Source organism: Urtica dioica, chromosome 2, assembly GCF_054948205.1.
Source record: "Urtica dioica subsp. dioica isolate 48M chromosome 2, U.dioica_male_clone48M_v1_H2, whole genome shotgun sequence".
Lineage (NCBI taxonomy): Eukaryota > Viridiplantae > Streptophyta > Magnoliopsida > Rosales > Urticaceae > Urtica > Urtica dioica.
Genome location: NC_142757.1, coordinates 48989901 through 49002874, shown reverse-complemented (window position 1 = coordinate 49002874; position 12974 = coordinate 48989901). Strand labels below are relative to the sequence as shown.

Below are 12974 nucleotides of genomic sequence, written 5' to 3'. Positions count from 1 at the left end.
ATGAATATTGAGAAAATTGTTTTGGCTCAAGAAAGATATAGAGAAACTTGGTTAGTTTGAAAAGATAAATTTTCATTTTCTAAATTTACCAAGTAGGAAAAAAAATTGTAAATGGACTAAAACGTGATAATAATTAAATTTTAATATTGTGTAAATTATAAATTTATTTACGATTTTTTGTTACTTAGTAGGTCTAAAAAATAGTGTAAAGAATAAATTTATTTACAATACTTTTGTTACTTAATAGGTCTAAAAAATAAAATTCTCTTTAAAAAATGAAAATTTCTTGGTAATAAATTCTTAATGAATTGAGTACGTAAATATTAATTAATCCAAGCCTTGAGTTTAGTAGGAAAATAAATGTAACCACCCAAAAAGCTCCTAGTTTCTTACTCCATTAGCTTTCTTTTCCCAAACATTTTCGTCTCAAGCAATAATTTCAAAAACCACCAACAATTGTTACAAGTTACAACTCATATTAAAGCAATCAGATCACATGGAGACATTGAAGTTTCATGTTGGTTTTCTTTTTCATACCATTTTCAGCACTAACATCGAAATACAATTTATCACGCTGTCACATAGTATTTAGAATAGTGATGTATTAATGATAAAATTTATAAGATAATGATAAAATTGGAGAATTGCCTAATTTGGAATTTCAATATCTCAACTTCTTTTGTGTGGAAATTGCACAGAGAAGAAGAAAAGGAATATGGGAAAAGGGAGAGAGAGCTAAAAAGAGGCTAGGGTTTTATAATGCAAAAATAATCATGAAAAGATATAAGAGAGAAAATAAATAGCCAAATACAAATAATAAGCTAAGATTAAAATATCTCTAATATAAAATACATTATTCTAATATCCACACTCAAACTCACGATGCATTAGTGTGAAACACCGAGAGTTTGCTAACTAAGAATCGAAAACGTGGAGTGGAATGAGTCTTCGTAAACAAGTCGGCGATTTGCATGGCGGAAGTGATGAACGACAACGTGATGGTCCCATTCTGATAGCTGATCCCCGAAAATCTTTTCCGTCGATTAGGTTCCGAGCCGCTTAGCTTTTCCGAGCTGTCTAGTTTTACCGAGTCGTTCACGACCAATGGTCGTACTTTTCGAAACGAAGGTGCGAATAATCTCACTGCAACATGGATTCATTCGAAAATAAATACTTTGACTATATGATCTGAATTAGATAGATTGTGTGTTTTTATTTGTGTGATTTGTTTGGATATGTTTGTTTAGATATGTCTATTTGTTTGGATATGTCTGTTAGTCATGTTAAGTGAAATGTTATGATATGATACGATATGAGAGTTTAGTATGTGAAATGTTATGATATGATATGATATGAGAGTTTAGTATGTGAAATGTTATGATATGTCGAGTTGATGATATGATATGTTATATTGTGTTATGTGATCATACGTTGTAAATTATAATATTTATAACATGTTCTTATTTTTAACTATGTTATCATATATGTTTATTATGTATTTTTATTTTATATGTCATTCATGTATGTAACGAAAATAATCAAGTGAAAAGATAAGTAAGAGAGTCGTACCCCCTCGAGCTATGGAGGTCTTACAGAGAATTTCTCGAGCCGACTTACGGGCCCAAATGGGGAAATTTCTCATATGTTATAAGTTTATATGATGAAGCAAAGTATGGGACCTTGCAACCCCATATCTTTGTATCTAAAGTGCGCACTGAAAATTGGTACGACTACTCTAGGGGACTCCCGAATTAAAATATGATAGACTTATAATAGGGTATCTTATGTCACGGTTTAGCTTAAAACACTAAAAATCGGTTCATGCATTTTATTATTTATGTTTTGTGAGTTATAGTTATGCTCGTTGAAGTTAGCTCATTCTATGTATATATTCTTATGTTTTGTGAGTTATAGTCATTCTCGCTGAGCGTTAGCTCACTCTATGTATATACATCCATGTTGTAGGTAAACAACATATGAACTCATGAGGAGGGTGGATCAGCAGTGGCGATAGCGAGACGGTTGGGTTATGATTGCTGTTTACGAAAATAAAAGACTTCCGTTTTGCTTTTAGTTTTTAAATAATCCCAAACCCAAGGTTTTATTTTTAATGGTTTAAGTTACGCTTTTCAATTCCATTAAAAGTACAATCGTATTTTTTGTTTTGATTTTCGATTATACAACTTCGACTTTTTGGTTATTTTCGTTCATCAAGTTTTTAAATGAAAAATTTATTTTTTGGTCATGAGTTTTCAAACTTTATATTTTAAGTTATGTTTTAAAAAAAAATTATCTCAATTTTTCTAAAGAAAGTTTAAAAGTAAGATAAGTAAGACGGTCCGGAAAGCCGAGTCGTCACAGTATCGCTCAGCAGTCCTATCGCACTTAGTTTTGATCTTGTAGACCTAACCAGAACCAATATTACGTTCCTCGGGAAGAGGAACAATTTCCCAAGTACCTGTCTTGTACAATCCATATAGTTTTTCAAGCATTGCCTGCTGCCAAATGGGGTCAAGAACAGCCAATTTATAGGAACATGGCTCAGAGAGTTGGTGGATATAAGTCAAGAAGGAAAGAAAAGAGGTGGAGTATGTGGAGTAAACATAATTAGGTAACTGAGTGGAATTATGGGTTCGTTGTGGGTAACGAGGTGGAGAAGGATGATGGGGAGGCGTTGAATCCACACTCGTCGAAGCTTCATCTTGGGAGGCAGTAGGAGTAGGGGGAATATCGATAAGCTGAAGTTGATAATTTGTAGGGTTAGAAGTATCAATCATACAAGACTCAAAAGGAACAATGCGAGTGAGATAGACTTGTGCAAATTTGGAGTATCTAAGGGAATGAAGTAAAAAAGGATATGTTCAAGAAACACAACATGAAGAGAGACATAAGTTTTTGACTAAATGGATCATAACAACGATATCCCTTTTGACCTTCACCATAACCAAGAAAGAAATAAAGAGCAGAACGAGGGGTTAGTTTACTCGTTCGACATAAGGTCGGAGAAAAAAACAAGCAGAACTAAAGACCCTCAAGAAAGTATAATCAGGAGCATGACCATGAAGTTTTTGGAAGGGAGACAAACCTAAAGTAATGGAGGATGAAATTCTGTTTATGGAGTGAACGGCAATAAGAACGGTTTCCCTTCAAAACTCTCTAAAACATGTGTAGGCAAGAGGAAAGAATGAGTTGTTTCAAAGACGTGTCTATGTTTTCTCTTGGTGACACCATTTTGTTATGGTGTGTCGGTACAAGAAGTTTGATGGAAAGTACCATCAGAAGCAAGAAAATCAGATAAATGACTAGACGTATATTCACCACCTAAGTCGCAACGAAAACATTTAATGACAGCATAATATTGAGTTTTAACAAAAGCACAAAACATATGACAAATTCCAAGAAAATCATAACAATGTTTCATAAGATAAACCCAACAAAACCGAATAGAATCGTCAATAAATGAGATATAGTACCGAGACCCACCCTTTGTAGGAACATGTGAAGATCCCTAAACGTTAGAATGTACTAAGTCTAAAGACACATGAGAAACAGAGACTCTTTTAGCGAAAAGGTAAAACATGAAAGTTTGCTAACTTACAACCACAACAATCTGAAATATATCATGAGTCTGAAAATTTCCAAATGCTCATGTGGATGCTATGTACTTTAAACGAGAACCAGAAATATGTCCAAGACGAGAGTGCCACAAATAAAAACTAGAAAATGAATGACTTAGACGAAAAGAAGACAATTCAGCGCTAGAAGCTCTCAGCTCATCTAAGATGTAAAGCCCCCTTTCCTACGGTCTGTCCCAATCAGCTTCTCGGAATGAAGGTCCTGCACATAACAACCAAAACGAGAAAGCGAAACTAAAAAACCAAAATCACATAAGTGACCAACTGACGTCGTTGGGGTGCAAATAAATCCAATCCCTACTAATGACATAAGAGTGTCGTTAGCAGTCGTGATAGATAGAGAATGAGCAAATTTAATGGACGAAATTTTTTTACAATCGGGTGATATATGATGTGAGGCTAACACTAAAATACCCCTAAAATAAATATATTATTCTAATATTTTGAACATAGAGTGATGTTATATTATTATTAAAACAAAAAGAGTGATGTTATATTATATGAGATTTTTTTACGCCGATAGTAATTTTTTTTTTCTTGAATGGCTAGTTCATTTTTTTAAATATCTATGTGAAATTTAAAGTAATGGAATATCTATGTTTCAGACTTCAAATATAATTAAATAACACTGCATTAAAATACATTTTTCTTATAATATGTATTGAACTATAAAGTTTAAGCACCGATGAGTGCTCTATGGTGAAGAAGAAGGTGTCTTAAGACGAAAACAGAAATATTTATAAAAAATCCAACGCGACAAATTAGTTGTCTTCACGCCTTTGATTTTGATTTAATACAGTTGCACAAAAGAGAACATAATATATATTATACATATTCGAATTGTAACATGTATGTCTATATAATTATTTTATTACAAAAATATCAACTTTTGAATTTTTTATTATACATTAACATTAAGATATTAAAATATTAAATGTTGCTTTTATGGGATGAAGCAACGAACAACTACGAAGAATTATGCCCGTTACTTTTTTTATTATTTAGAGAATTTTCTTTATTTTAAAATGAAAAACTAACGATAAAATAGCGGCAAAAAATACTTGAGTTTTATGCCATATTATTTGTACGTCCCTATCTATGAATATTTATCCATTATATTGATATTTTATACCTAATTTTTTTTTTTTTATAATATATCATGTTATTTTATCTTTTATTTTCTCTCGAGTATTTATGGTAATTAAATTTTTTAAGCAATGATTCTATCATCATTATAAATGAAAGGCAACCATAATTATACCTCACTTATTATTTATTGTTAAATTATGTTTTTGCATCATAATTTATTAAAATTGACATAAACAAAAATAGACAATATTACATTTGAGAATTACTTATTCATAATAAAAGCATAAAAATTTAGATTATTTTTCATTGACTAAGGTCTCTGTTTCTAAACACATAAACATGGAAAAACACAATCAAAATTCTATTTAGTTGTGCCCAAATTACAATACCAAAATTATGGTCGGGTATTTGTTCATGGAGAATAAATTTTTGGTTTCGCTTTGGTTCTTACTTTTTTTTTTCAATATGTAGAGAAATTTTTTATTCTTGAATAGTAACTTTTAGAACGACTTAAATAAGAAATTTTATAACAAGACACTCTATATATTGATCCCGAAATTCTAACAAAGACGATATATATTTTCATACACCCATGTTTGAAGAGCGTTGATATGAGATAGCGCGCTGATACTCACACTGGTGGAACCCACATGACAAGTGGAATCCACTTTATGTGAGAGCATCGGCGCGCTGTTAATGCTATTGATATTCATTTTTTTTATGTTTAAATACACGTTGTGATATGATATTATCTACTTATATTACACTTATTTTGATATTTAAGCACATAAAATGTCAATCCATATATATTTAAGAACATAAAAAGTCAATCAAAATATTAAAGAACAAAAAGGTGAGAAGACGTCTAGATATAAATGATAAATTTTCCTCTTTTTTTTTTTTTTTTTTTTTTTTTTTTTTTTTTTTTATCTGAATAAATTTTCCTTCTTTTCAAAGCGCGTCACGCTATTCCCACCTCACAAATGCCAGCTTATTGGAATCTATATTACCACCACCAACCGCTCTACATATAAAATTATACATATGCATTTTTGTAGGGCACCTATTAAAAGAAGGAAAAAAAAATAAATTACTAGATCTTGCTCATCTGATTCAAATCACAGAAGAATTCAAAGTCTCATTTCCAATATAGACGTGTGATCTATGTGACAACAACTCATATAGCATAATGGTAGACCCTACCCACGTTGTAATGATACGAATTATAATAATATTTATTGTAAATATCAACAAATACAATGTGTGTAATGTGTAGACAACAATGATAACAGCGAGTATATCCCCTAATATGACAAGAAGAAAATTACAAAAGGAAAATTAGAAGCCAAAATCCAAACTTATGTCTTTTATCCTCAGAGATTAATAGTAGTAGTACTAGTAATAATAGTGTAACAGCAACAACATGAACATAATATTATTTTTTACATCCTTCAAAGTAACAAGCTTTAGATACAAATCATAAATAATTTAACTTGATCAAATAACATAATAACGAGCTTAAAAAAAACAAAAACAAAAACAAAAAAAAAACCAAAGAACCCACCAGTAACCGGAAAAATGAACTGAAACCGATCTCAACGCCCTTTGGGGTTCATGATCTGCGAAAACACGGCGCTCGGAGTCAACCCATCGGAATCTGTGCTGGCCAAGCTCCGGCCACCGATACTCATGCTCAGCCCGCTGCTCCTCGAGTCTGTCACGTCCGGCGAGACTTCTCCGACGTCTTTCTTCCCTTTGCAGGCCAAGAAGGACTCGTCCTCTTTTCCTCCGGCGAACCCTTCTCCGCCGCTCTCCTCCGCGCTCTCCTGGAGCTGCAGAGCGAACTCGAGGTTCCACAGCACGTCTCCCATGGACGGCCTCTCGATCCCCTGGTCCGAGACGCACTTCATGGCCGTCTCCGCGAACTTCTTGAAGCACTCGGGAGCGATTTTGCCCTTGAGGTACGGGTCGAGGATGTGCTCGAGAATGCCCTTCTTGTGGCAGTGCGCGGCCCACTCGGCGAGGCTGACTTGCTCTTTCGCTAACGTCGGGTTCAGAGCCGGGCGAGCGCAGAGAATCTCGAAGAGAACGACCCCGAAAGAGTACACGTCGGACTTGTCCGTGAGCTGTTGGCGCCGGAAGTATTCCGGGTCGAGATACCCGAAACTGCCCTTCACGACGGTGCTGACGTGTGTGTGGTCGAGGGTCGGGCCGGTCTTGGAGAGCCCGAAGTCGGAGACTTTCGCGACCCATTTCTCGTCCAATAGGATGTTCGTGGTCTTCACGTCGCGGTGGATGATCGTGTATTTCGCTCCGGTGTGGAGGTAGTGAAGCCCGCGAGCCGCGCCGATGCAGATCTCGAGCCTCTGCTTCCATGGCAGCGGAGGCTTCTGGGTCTTGTAGAGGTGCTCGCGGAGAGTCCCGTGGGACATGTAGTCGTAGACCAAGATCATCTCGTTGTTGTCCTCGCAGTACCCGATGAGGGACACGAGGTGTCTATGTCTGAGCTTCGACAGCATCTCGATCTCCGTCTGGAACTCGTGAACGCCTTGCTCGGCGAGAGGGTTTCCTCTTTTGATCGCCACTTTCGTCGTCCCTCCGTCGATCTCTCCTTTGTAGACTTTTCCGAACCCGCCGACGCCGAGGACTCGGGACTCGTCGAAGTTCTTGGTCGCGGACTTGATCTCGGCGAATGAAAAGTGTCGGCAGAGATTCGAGGGCAGCGACGAGGTGTAGCTTCCGGTCGTGTTCGTCTTTGCTGACCCAGCCGAGTGGGAGTTTCCGTATAGAGAGAGAGGAAGCCATCCCGAGGGACCGTCGCTCGACCTCGAATCTTTCCCTTGCCTTCTCCGGCGAGTCACGAACACGGCGAGGAAAACGAGCAGAGCCGCCAGAGCGATCGCTCCGCACGCCGCTCCGGCGATGATCGCCGTCTTGCTCTTCCCTTTTCCTTGGCTGGCCAGTATGACCCGGGAAGGGTCGATCTCGGGCTGCTTCGGGAGCGGGACCGGGTTCAACCCCGCGAGATTCCCGTTCGACTCGCTCAGCTTGAAAACCTCCACGCCGTTGAGGATCGCGTCGTAGTACTCAGACTTTGCAGCGACGTTCGGGAAAAGAGCGAGCCACATGTCCTTCTGGGGACTCCCTCCCCTCGGAACGAGGACTATGAAATCCTGATGCAATCCGACCATGCTTTTCCCGCCTCCCCAGGCGATAACATCAGCTTGATCCGTGGCTGTCTGATTCCCGAGGTATATATAAAAGACCCTCTGATTGATCTTGTTTATAACACCTGTAATCTCGCAGAAATGAAGCCGGACCAGGTAAGAAAAACCCGCATCCACGGACAGAATCCAAGTGAGATTGAAGTTCTTGTTGATCGCAGAATTCGGCCCCATCGACCTCGCCGTCGAGTACATATTGATCGGACCCATGTAGGCTTGGCTCGGCTCGAGATACCCGATCGTAGCGTTCGAATCAGCACTGACCGGAACTCCAAAAGCCGCCCCGTAGAGATACGGAGTATCATCATACCACGACCTCAACAAACCCGTATCGCCGGACGGAGAGATGTCGTTCCCTCCGACGTTCAACCGGAAAACATTCTCGAGAGCGGTGGTGTTGTCAATAATGATCGGCGTCAACTGACCCACGACCGGAGTTGTCCCGTCGGAGGTGTACATGTCGGGCATGGAAACGATCTCGATCCCGTTCACGAACGCGTATGCGTTCGCTACGCTCGAGGACGGCTTGAAAGTGAGAGTCAGAGCCGTGGTCTCGACGTTGACCGAGTATTCCTTCACGAAGGAGTCGTAGTTCAGCGCCTCGGCGGTCTGGACGGCGCTGAAGTTTCTGAGGAGAGTGAATGACTGAGCTGTGACGTCGAAAACTCCGGCGGTGGTGTTGAGGCCTTTGTAAGACGCCGGGTAAAAGTAGAGCCGGACGAACTTCCGGCCCGGAGCTACAGAGACGTTGTAGGTGAATTCGGACTGAAATACCCTCGCAGTCATGAAAGGGACGGTCGGGACCGAAGGGGATTGAGTCGAGGCCTGAGAGGTCGTCGAGTTATCGCCTTTTTTCAAGAACTTGGACCCGATGTCCGACGTCCATGACTTCCCGTCGGAGTCCTTCTCCGTCGGACCACCGCAGTTGAGGAAGATCTGCTCGGCGGGGACGTAGCTCTGCGCCGAGCTCAGATCGGCCGAGAAGCTAATCGCGTAGAGAAAGATTAGGACGAACAAAGCCCTAAAATTCTCCAACTTCTTCATGGACACTTCTTTGTATCGGAGATCGAGATCCGAACTTCTTTCTTCTTCTTCTTCTACTTCAACTTAGAAGCGAGATCTCAGAACCAACGATCGACTCAGAGATATCACGACCCGACCATGAACGAAACCTAGGGTTTTCGAAGACAATGACTGAACAAAAAATAAGCAAAATTTCAGAATTCTGTAAGATCGCGAGTAGAGAAGACTGAAGTTTCACTGCATTGCAGTCAAACCCCTAGTCAATCGGAAATAGAAACAAAACAAACTGAAATAAAAGGAAAATATTTCCCCAAAAAAAAAATTAAAAAGAAGATCTTAGCTTTTGTAATAGATTGAGCTTTATCTTACCTCAATTACTTCATACGAACGCCGACAATCACGGAGCAAGGATAAAATCGAACGACCGGACGAACAATGAACAAACTCACTGAGTCGACTCGGAAGAATCGAAAAATTTCTTAACTGAGAGACTTTTTTAGAGACAGAAACTGAAATTATTAAGAGTTAAACTAACGTCTGACTTGAAGAAGAAGGAGAACATAACTCTCCTACAACTCTCTGTTTATTTACTCATTTTATTTATATTTTTTAATCGTGTTCTTTTTATTTGGACCGGCTTCGTCTCTTAAATGACTAATATGCCCTTATTTTTCCGCAAAATAACTGGTGGGGTGGTTGAAAGGCCTGGGGTAATTTAGCGATTCGGTGTTTGTGGAGTTTGCCAGTTAGAGCCTAGAGGATTATGATTGGTCCGCTTGACAGCTCAGTGTGTGCTAAGACCAAGTGCGAGATAGATACATTATCAAACGCGTTACCAAAAGAATAAATTAATTTCATTTAGTGGGTTTATTTATATAAATATTTTGTTGTGTCGCGTTTAAAAGCTGTATTTTCTATCATTTATATAAATAGGCCTAATTTTCTTTTGAAAATTTGAAGAACTATTTATTCCTAATGCATGTGCTAGTGCCTTTCCTTGATTATTACAAATATTTTAGTTTCGTATAAATGTCCAAAAGATTTTTGTATTCTACGTTTTCTTTTCCTTTTCTTTTTTTAGTGACAACACGAATGACATAATTTGAGGGTATTCAGTTACATAAAAGCTTTAATGAAACTAATTTACATCTAGGAATTTTTTTTTTTTTTAAACGTGGATGGAACCAAGATATTTTCTTAAAGTGCTCTAAATAAAAATAAAAACAAATAAATTTAAATTAATTAAAGAAAGATTAAGAAGTACATATTACACATATGTTTTGTGATATCTATATCGCGTACAATTTTTTACAATACAATAATTGTCATTAAGATGTAAAAACATGAGAATCTAAAATCTTGCAAGGATCAAGAGAGTGATTATATTTGCTGAGAGTGTCGATAATCATATTTTCTTCACGATACAAGGTCGATGATTTATAGTAGCTGCGGTGACAAGGTTCAATATGTTTAGCAATAGTCTAAGAAGATTTAATAGCACTGAATCGGTTCAGTTTCAGTGATCTCGATATCTTTCCAAATATCCGTAAGATGAAGAACATTGAACAACATATTTCAAACTCAATTATAAGACTAGAAGAAGAATTAGCAGTGCCAACAAAGCTTGTAACAAGTTCAAAGAAATTGAAAACGTAAAAGTCATGGAAAATAATCTCAAAACAATGTTCATAAAATTCATGAGAATACTAAATATAAAGGGAAGAAGAAAAACTATAATTGACGATGGTGCGAACAGTGGTAAAGTGTTTCTTCTCCCAAATCTCCTTCTCTTCCAATTTTTTTCCAAACAAAGCAAAAACTAATCTAAAAACAAAAACAAAAAAAGAGGCAAGATGTATTTTCTGGTCTCTAATTTGTTTTACATGTGTTTTCAATGGGTTTTTGGAGTCATATGAGCACTTCGATGGAATCAAAGAGCTCTAAATGATTTAAAATTGTAGATAATAATTTTTTGATCTGTGTGCTTTTGAAATCGAGGGGTGTTCTATATGGCGTGCAAAAGTGTTGCACGCCGCATGAAAATGTGTGCAAAGAACGTGCAAACCTTAGAGATGCTCTTAGGAGCTTGGTGCAACAATTGTGCATTGCGCGCCATATAATTCATTTCTCCTTGGCCAACACTCCCTTCTGACGTATTTCGACTCTCCAATGCTCCAAAAAGTTGAGAAATGAGTCAATAATGGCCTTAACACCCAGCTACTCCATCAAACCTATAAATCAACATAAACACACACACACACACAGAATCATTAGAAAATACTTGAGAACTCGCAACAATTCGGATTTGGATATAAATTATTAGTACGTAAAAAAACAACCTTATCAATTAGACATATACCCCATTTCTATTTCCTACGTTAAATTTTTAACCTAACTATATAAAAATTAAGAAAATAGCTAAAGTTAAAGTAAGACGCCTCGTGGAGAGATGTAGACATGAATTTGGCCAATTCTCTTATATTTAAATAGTTGAGTATAATTTCAATTGAGAGTAGTTATTTAGCTATTTCATGCCGTTAATAACAATAATTTTTGTGTTCTAAGAAAATAAATCAGCACAAAAATAGAAAAACAAAAAGCTAACTAATTAGAATAATCTACAAAATAAAAGCTTCGAATAAAGGAATTAGGTAAATGAAACTCGAATTGAACAATGAATTTATTGAAGTCAATAAATTGTTGTCTTTTTCTCTTTTGTTTTCCCAAACTTGTGATGTTACGTGCTTGTCCCTAAGACTCCAAAATAATCAATATTTTTTAGGCGAGAAACTCGTGGTTATGAAAAAAAAAACCTCAATTAATCTAAATCTACCTCACAGATTAAGCTTCAACGATTTTTCAAAACTTTCAAATAAAAAAAAGGGTAATCTAGCAACGTAACCAATTTCAAACATGGTTTTAAGGATGTAGCCAACGTTTGGTAAATTTTGCAATCTAGCCATTTACAGAAACAAACGGTTAGAAAAAATCGAAAATACCCTTATGTAACATAAATCATAGAAACCAAATAATAGCCAACGTTTCAGCCAGCCGAAGTTTATTGTAAGTAAAATAAACGGAAATTAACAAAAATTAACAAAGCAGCAGAGATTAACAAAAAAAATACAAAGAAATATACGCTCAATAACCAACTTTGCCAAATATAGAATTTTTTTTTAAAATTCTAAATATATACACGTGCTCTACCTACACATATGTAAATTTACCATAATTAACATAAATTAACAAAGCAGCGGAGATCAATAAAAAATTAGAAAGAAATATACGCTCAATAACCAACTTTGCCAAATATAGATTTTTTTTTTTTAATTCTAAATATATACACGTGTATTAACTTCGAAAATTTTGGTTGATCAAACGTGGGCTACAAGTTTTGTAAGCAAATTCTAGTAGAGGATATTATAGTAATTAACATCTTACATAATTAAGACACGTCATCATTTTTTGCTAGAGTGAAAATTTGGACGAAACGTTGGCTAGATTACAATTTCGATGTTTCAAGTGGCTTAGTTCGACTAATTTTTTTAAAAAAAATACCCAAATCATTGATTTTTTTTCCTCAAGATCTGAAGGAAAATTCGCAACCATGAGTAGTGTTACGATATAATTCATTAAAATGTGACAAATATGTCTACCACTCAATAAAATGGAGTAACACTGCTCAATTCCCAACAATATGGGATCATGAGACGATTGTAATATACACAAACAACAAGTAAGTACTTCGGTTGAAAATTGAAAAAAAAAATGGATGGTATTTTTTTTCCAAAATTTTTGAAAAAATGGCACTAATTGCTCTTTATTTTGCAATGATAGGCTACTCTAACACTTTTGTCGTTATGTTGAATTGGTTGTTTTTGTATTTTGACAAAACTGTCTCAAGATGTTCTCTACGGTCTTAGACCATTTCAGCTGTGACATGTGCTACTTGGCAAATATTGTGACAGATCCGATTCTCATGGATATTCTACGTAAGTCTATT

At 36.6% G+C, this 12974-nt stretch overlaps 1 protein-coding gene across 1 annotated transcript; it reads right to left on the bottom strand.

The window, feature by feature from the left end:
- Nucleotides 1-6132: 6132 nt before the first annotated feature.
- Nucleotides 6133-9570, bottom strand: FER (Malectin/receptor-like protein kinase family protein). The gene is made up of 2 exons (XM_089606969.1): nt 9341-9570; nt 6133-9142 (listed from the first exon to the last, which is right to left on the bottom strand). The coding sequence occupies exon 2, from the start codon at nt 8990-8992 to the stop codon at nt 6320-6322; it is 2673 nt and encodes an 890-aa protein (XP_089463095.1). The 5' UTR covers nt 8993-9142; nt 9341-9570; the 3' UTR covers nt 6133-6319.
- Between the last annotated feature and the right edge of the window lie 3404 nt (nt 9571-12974).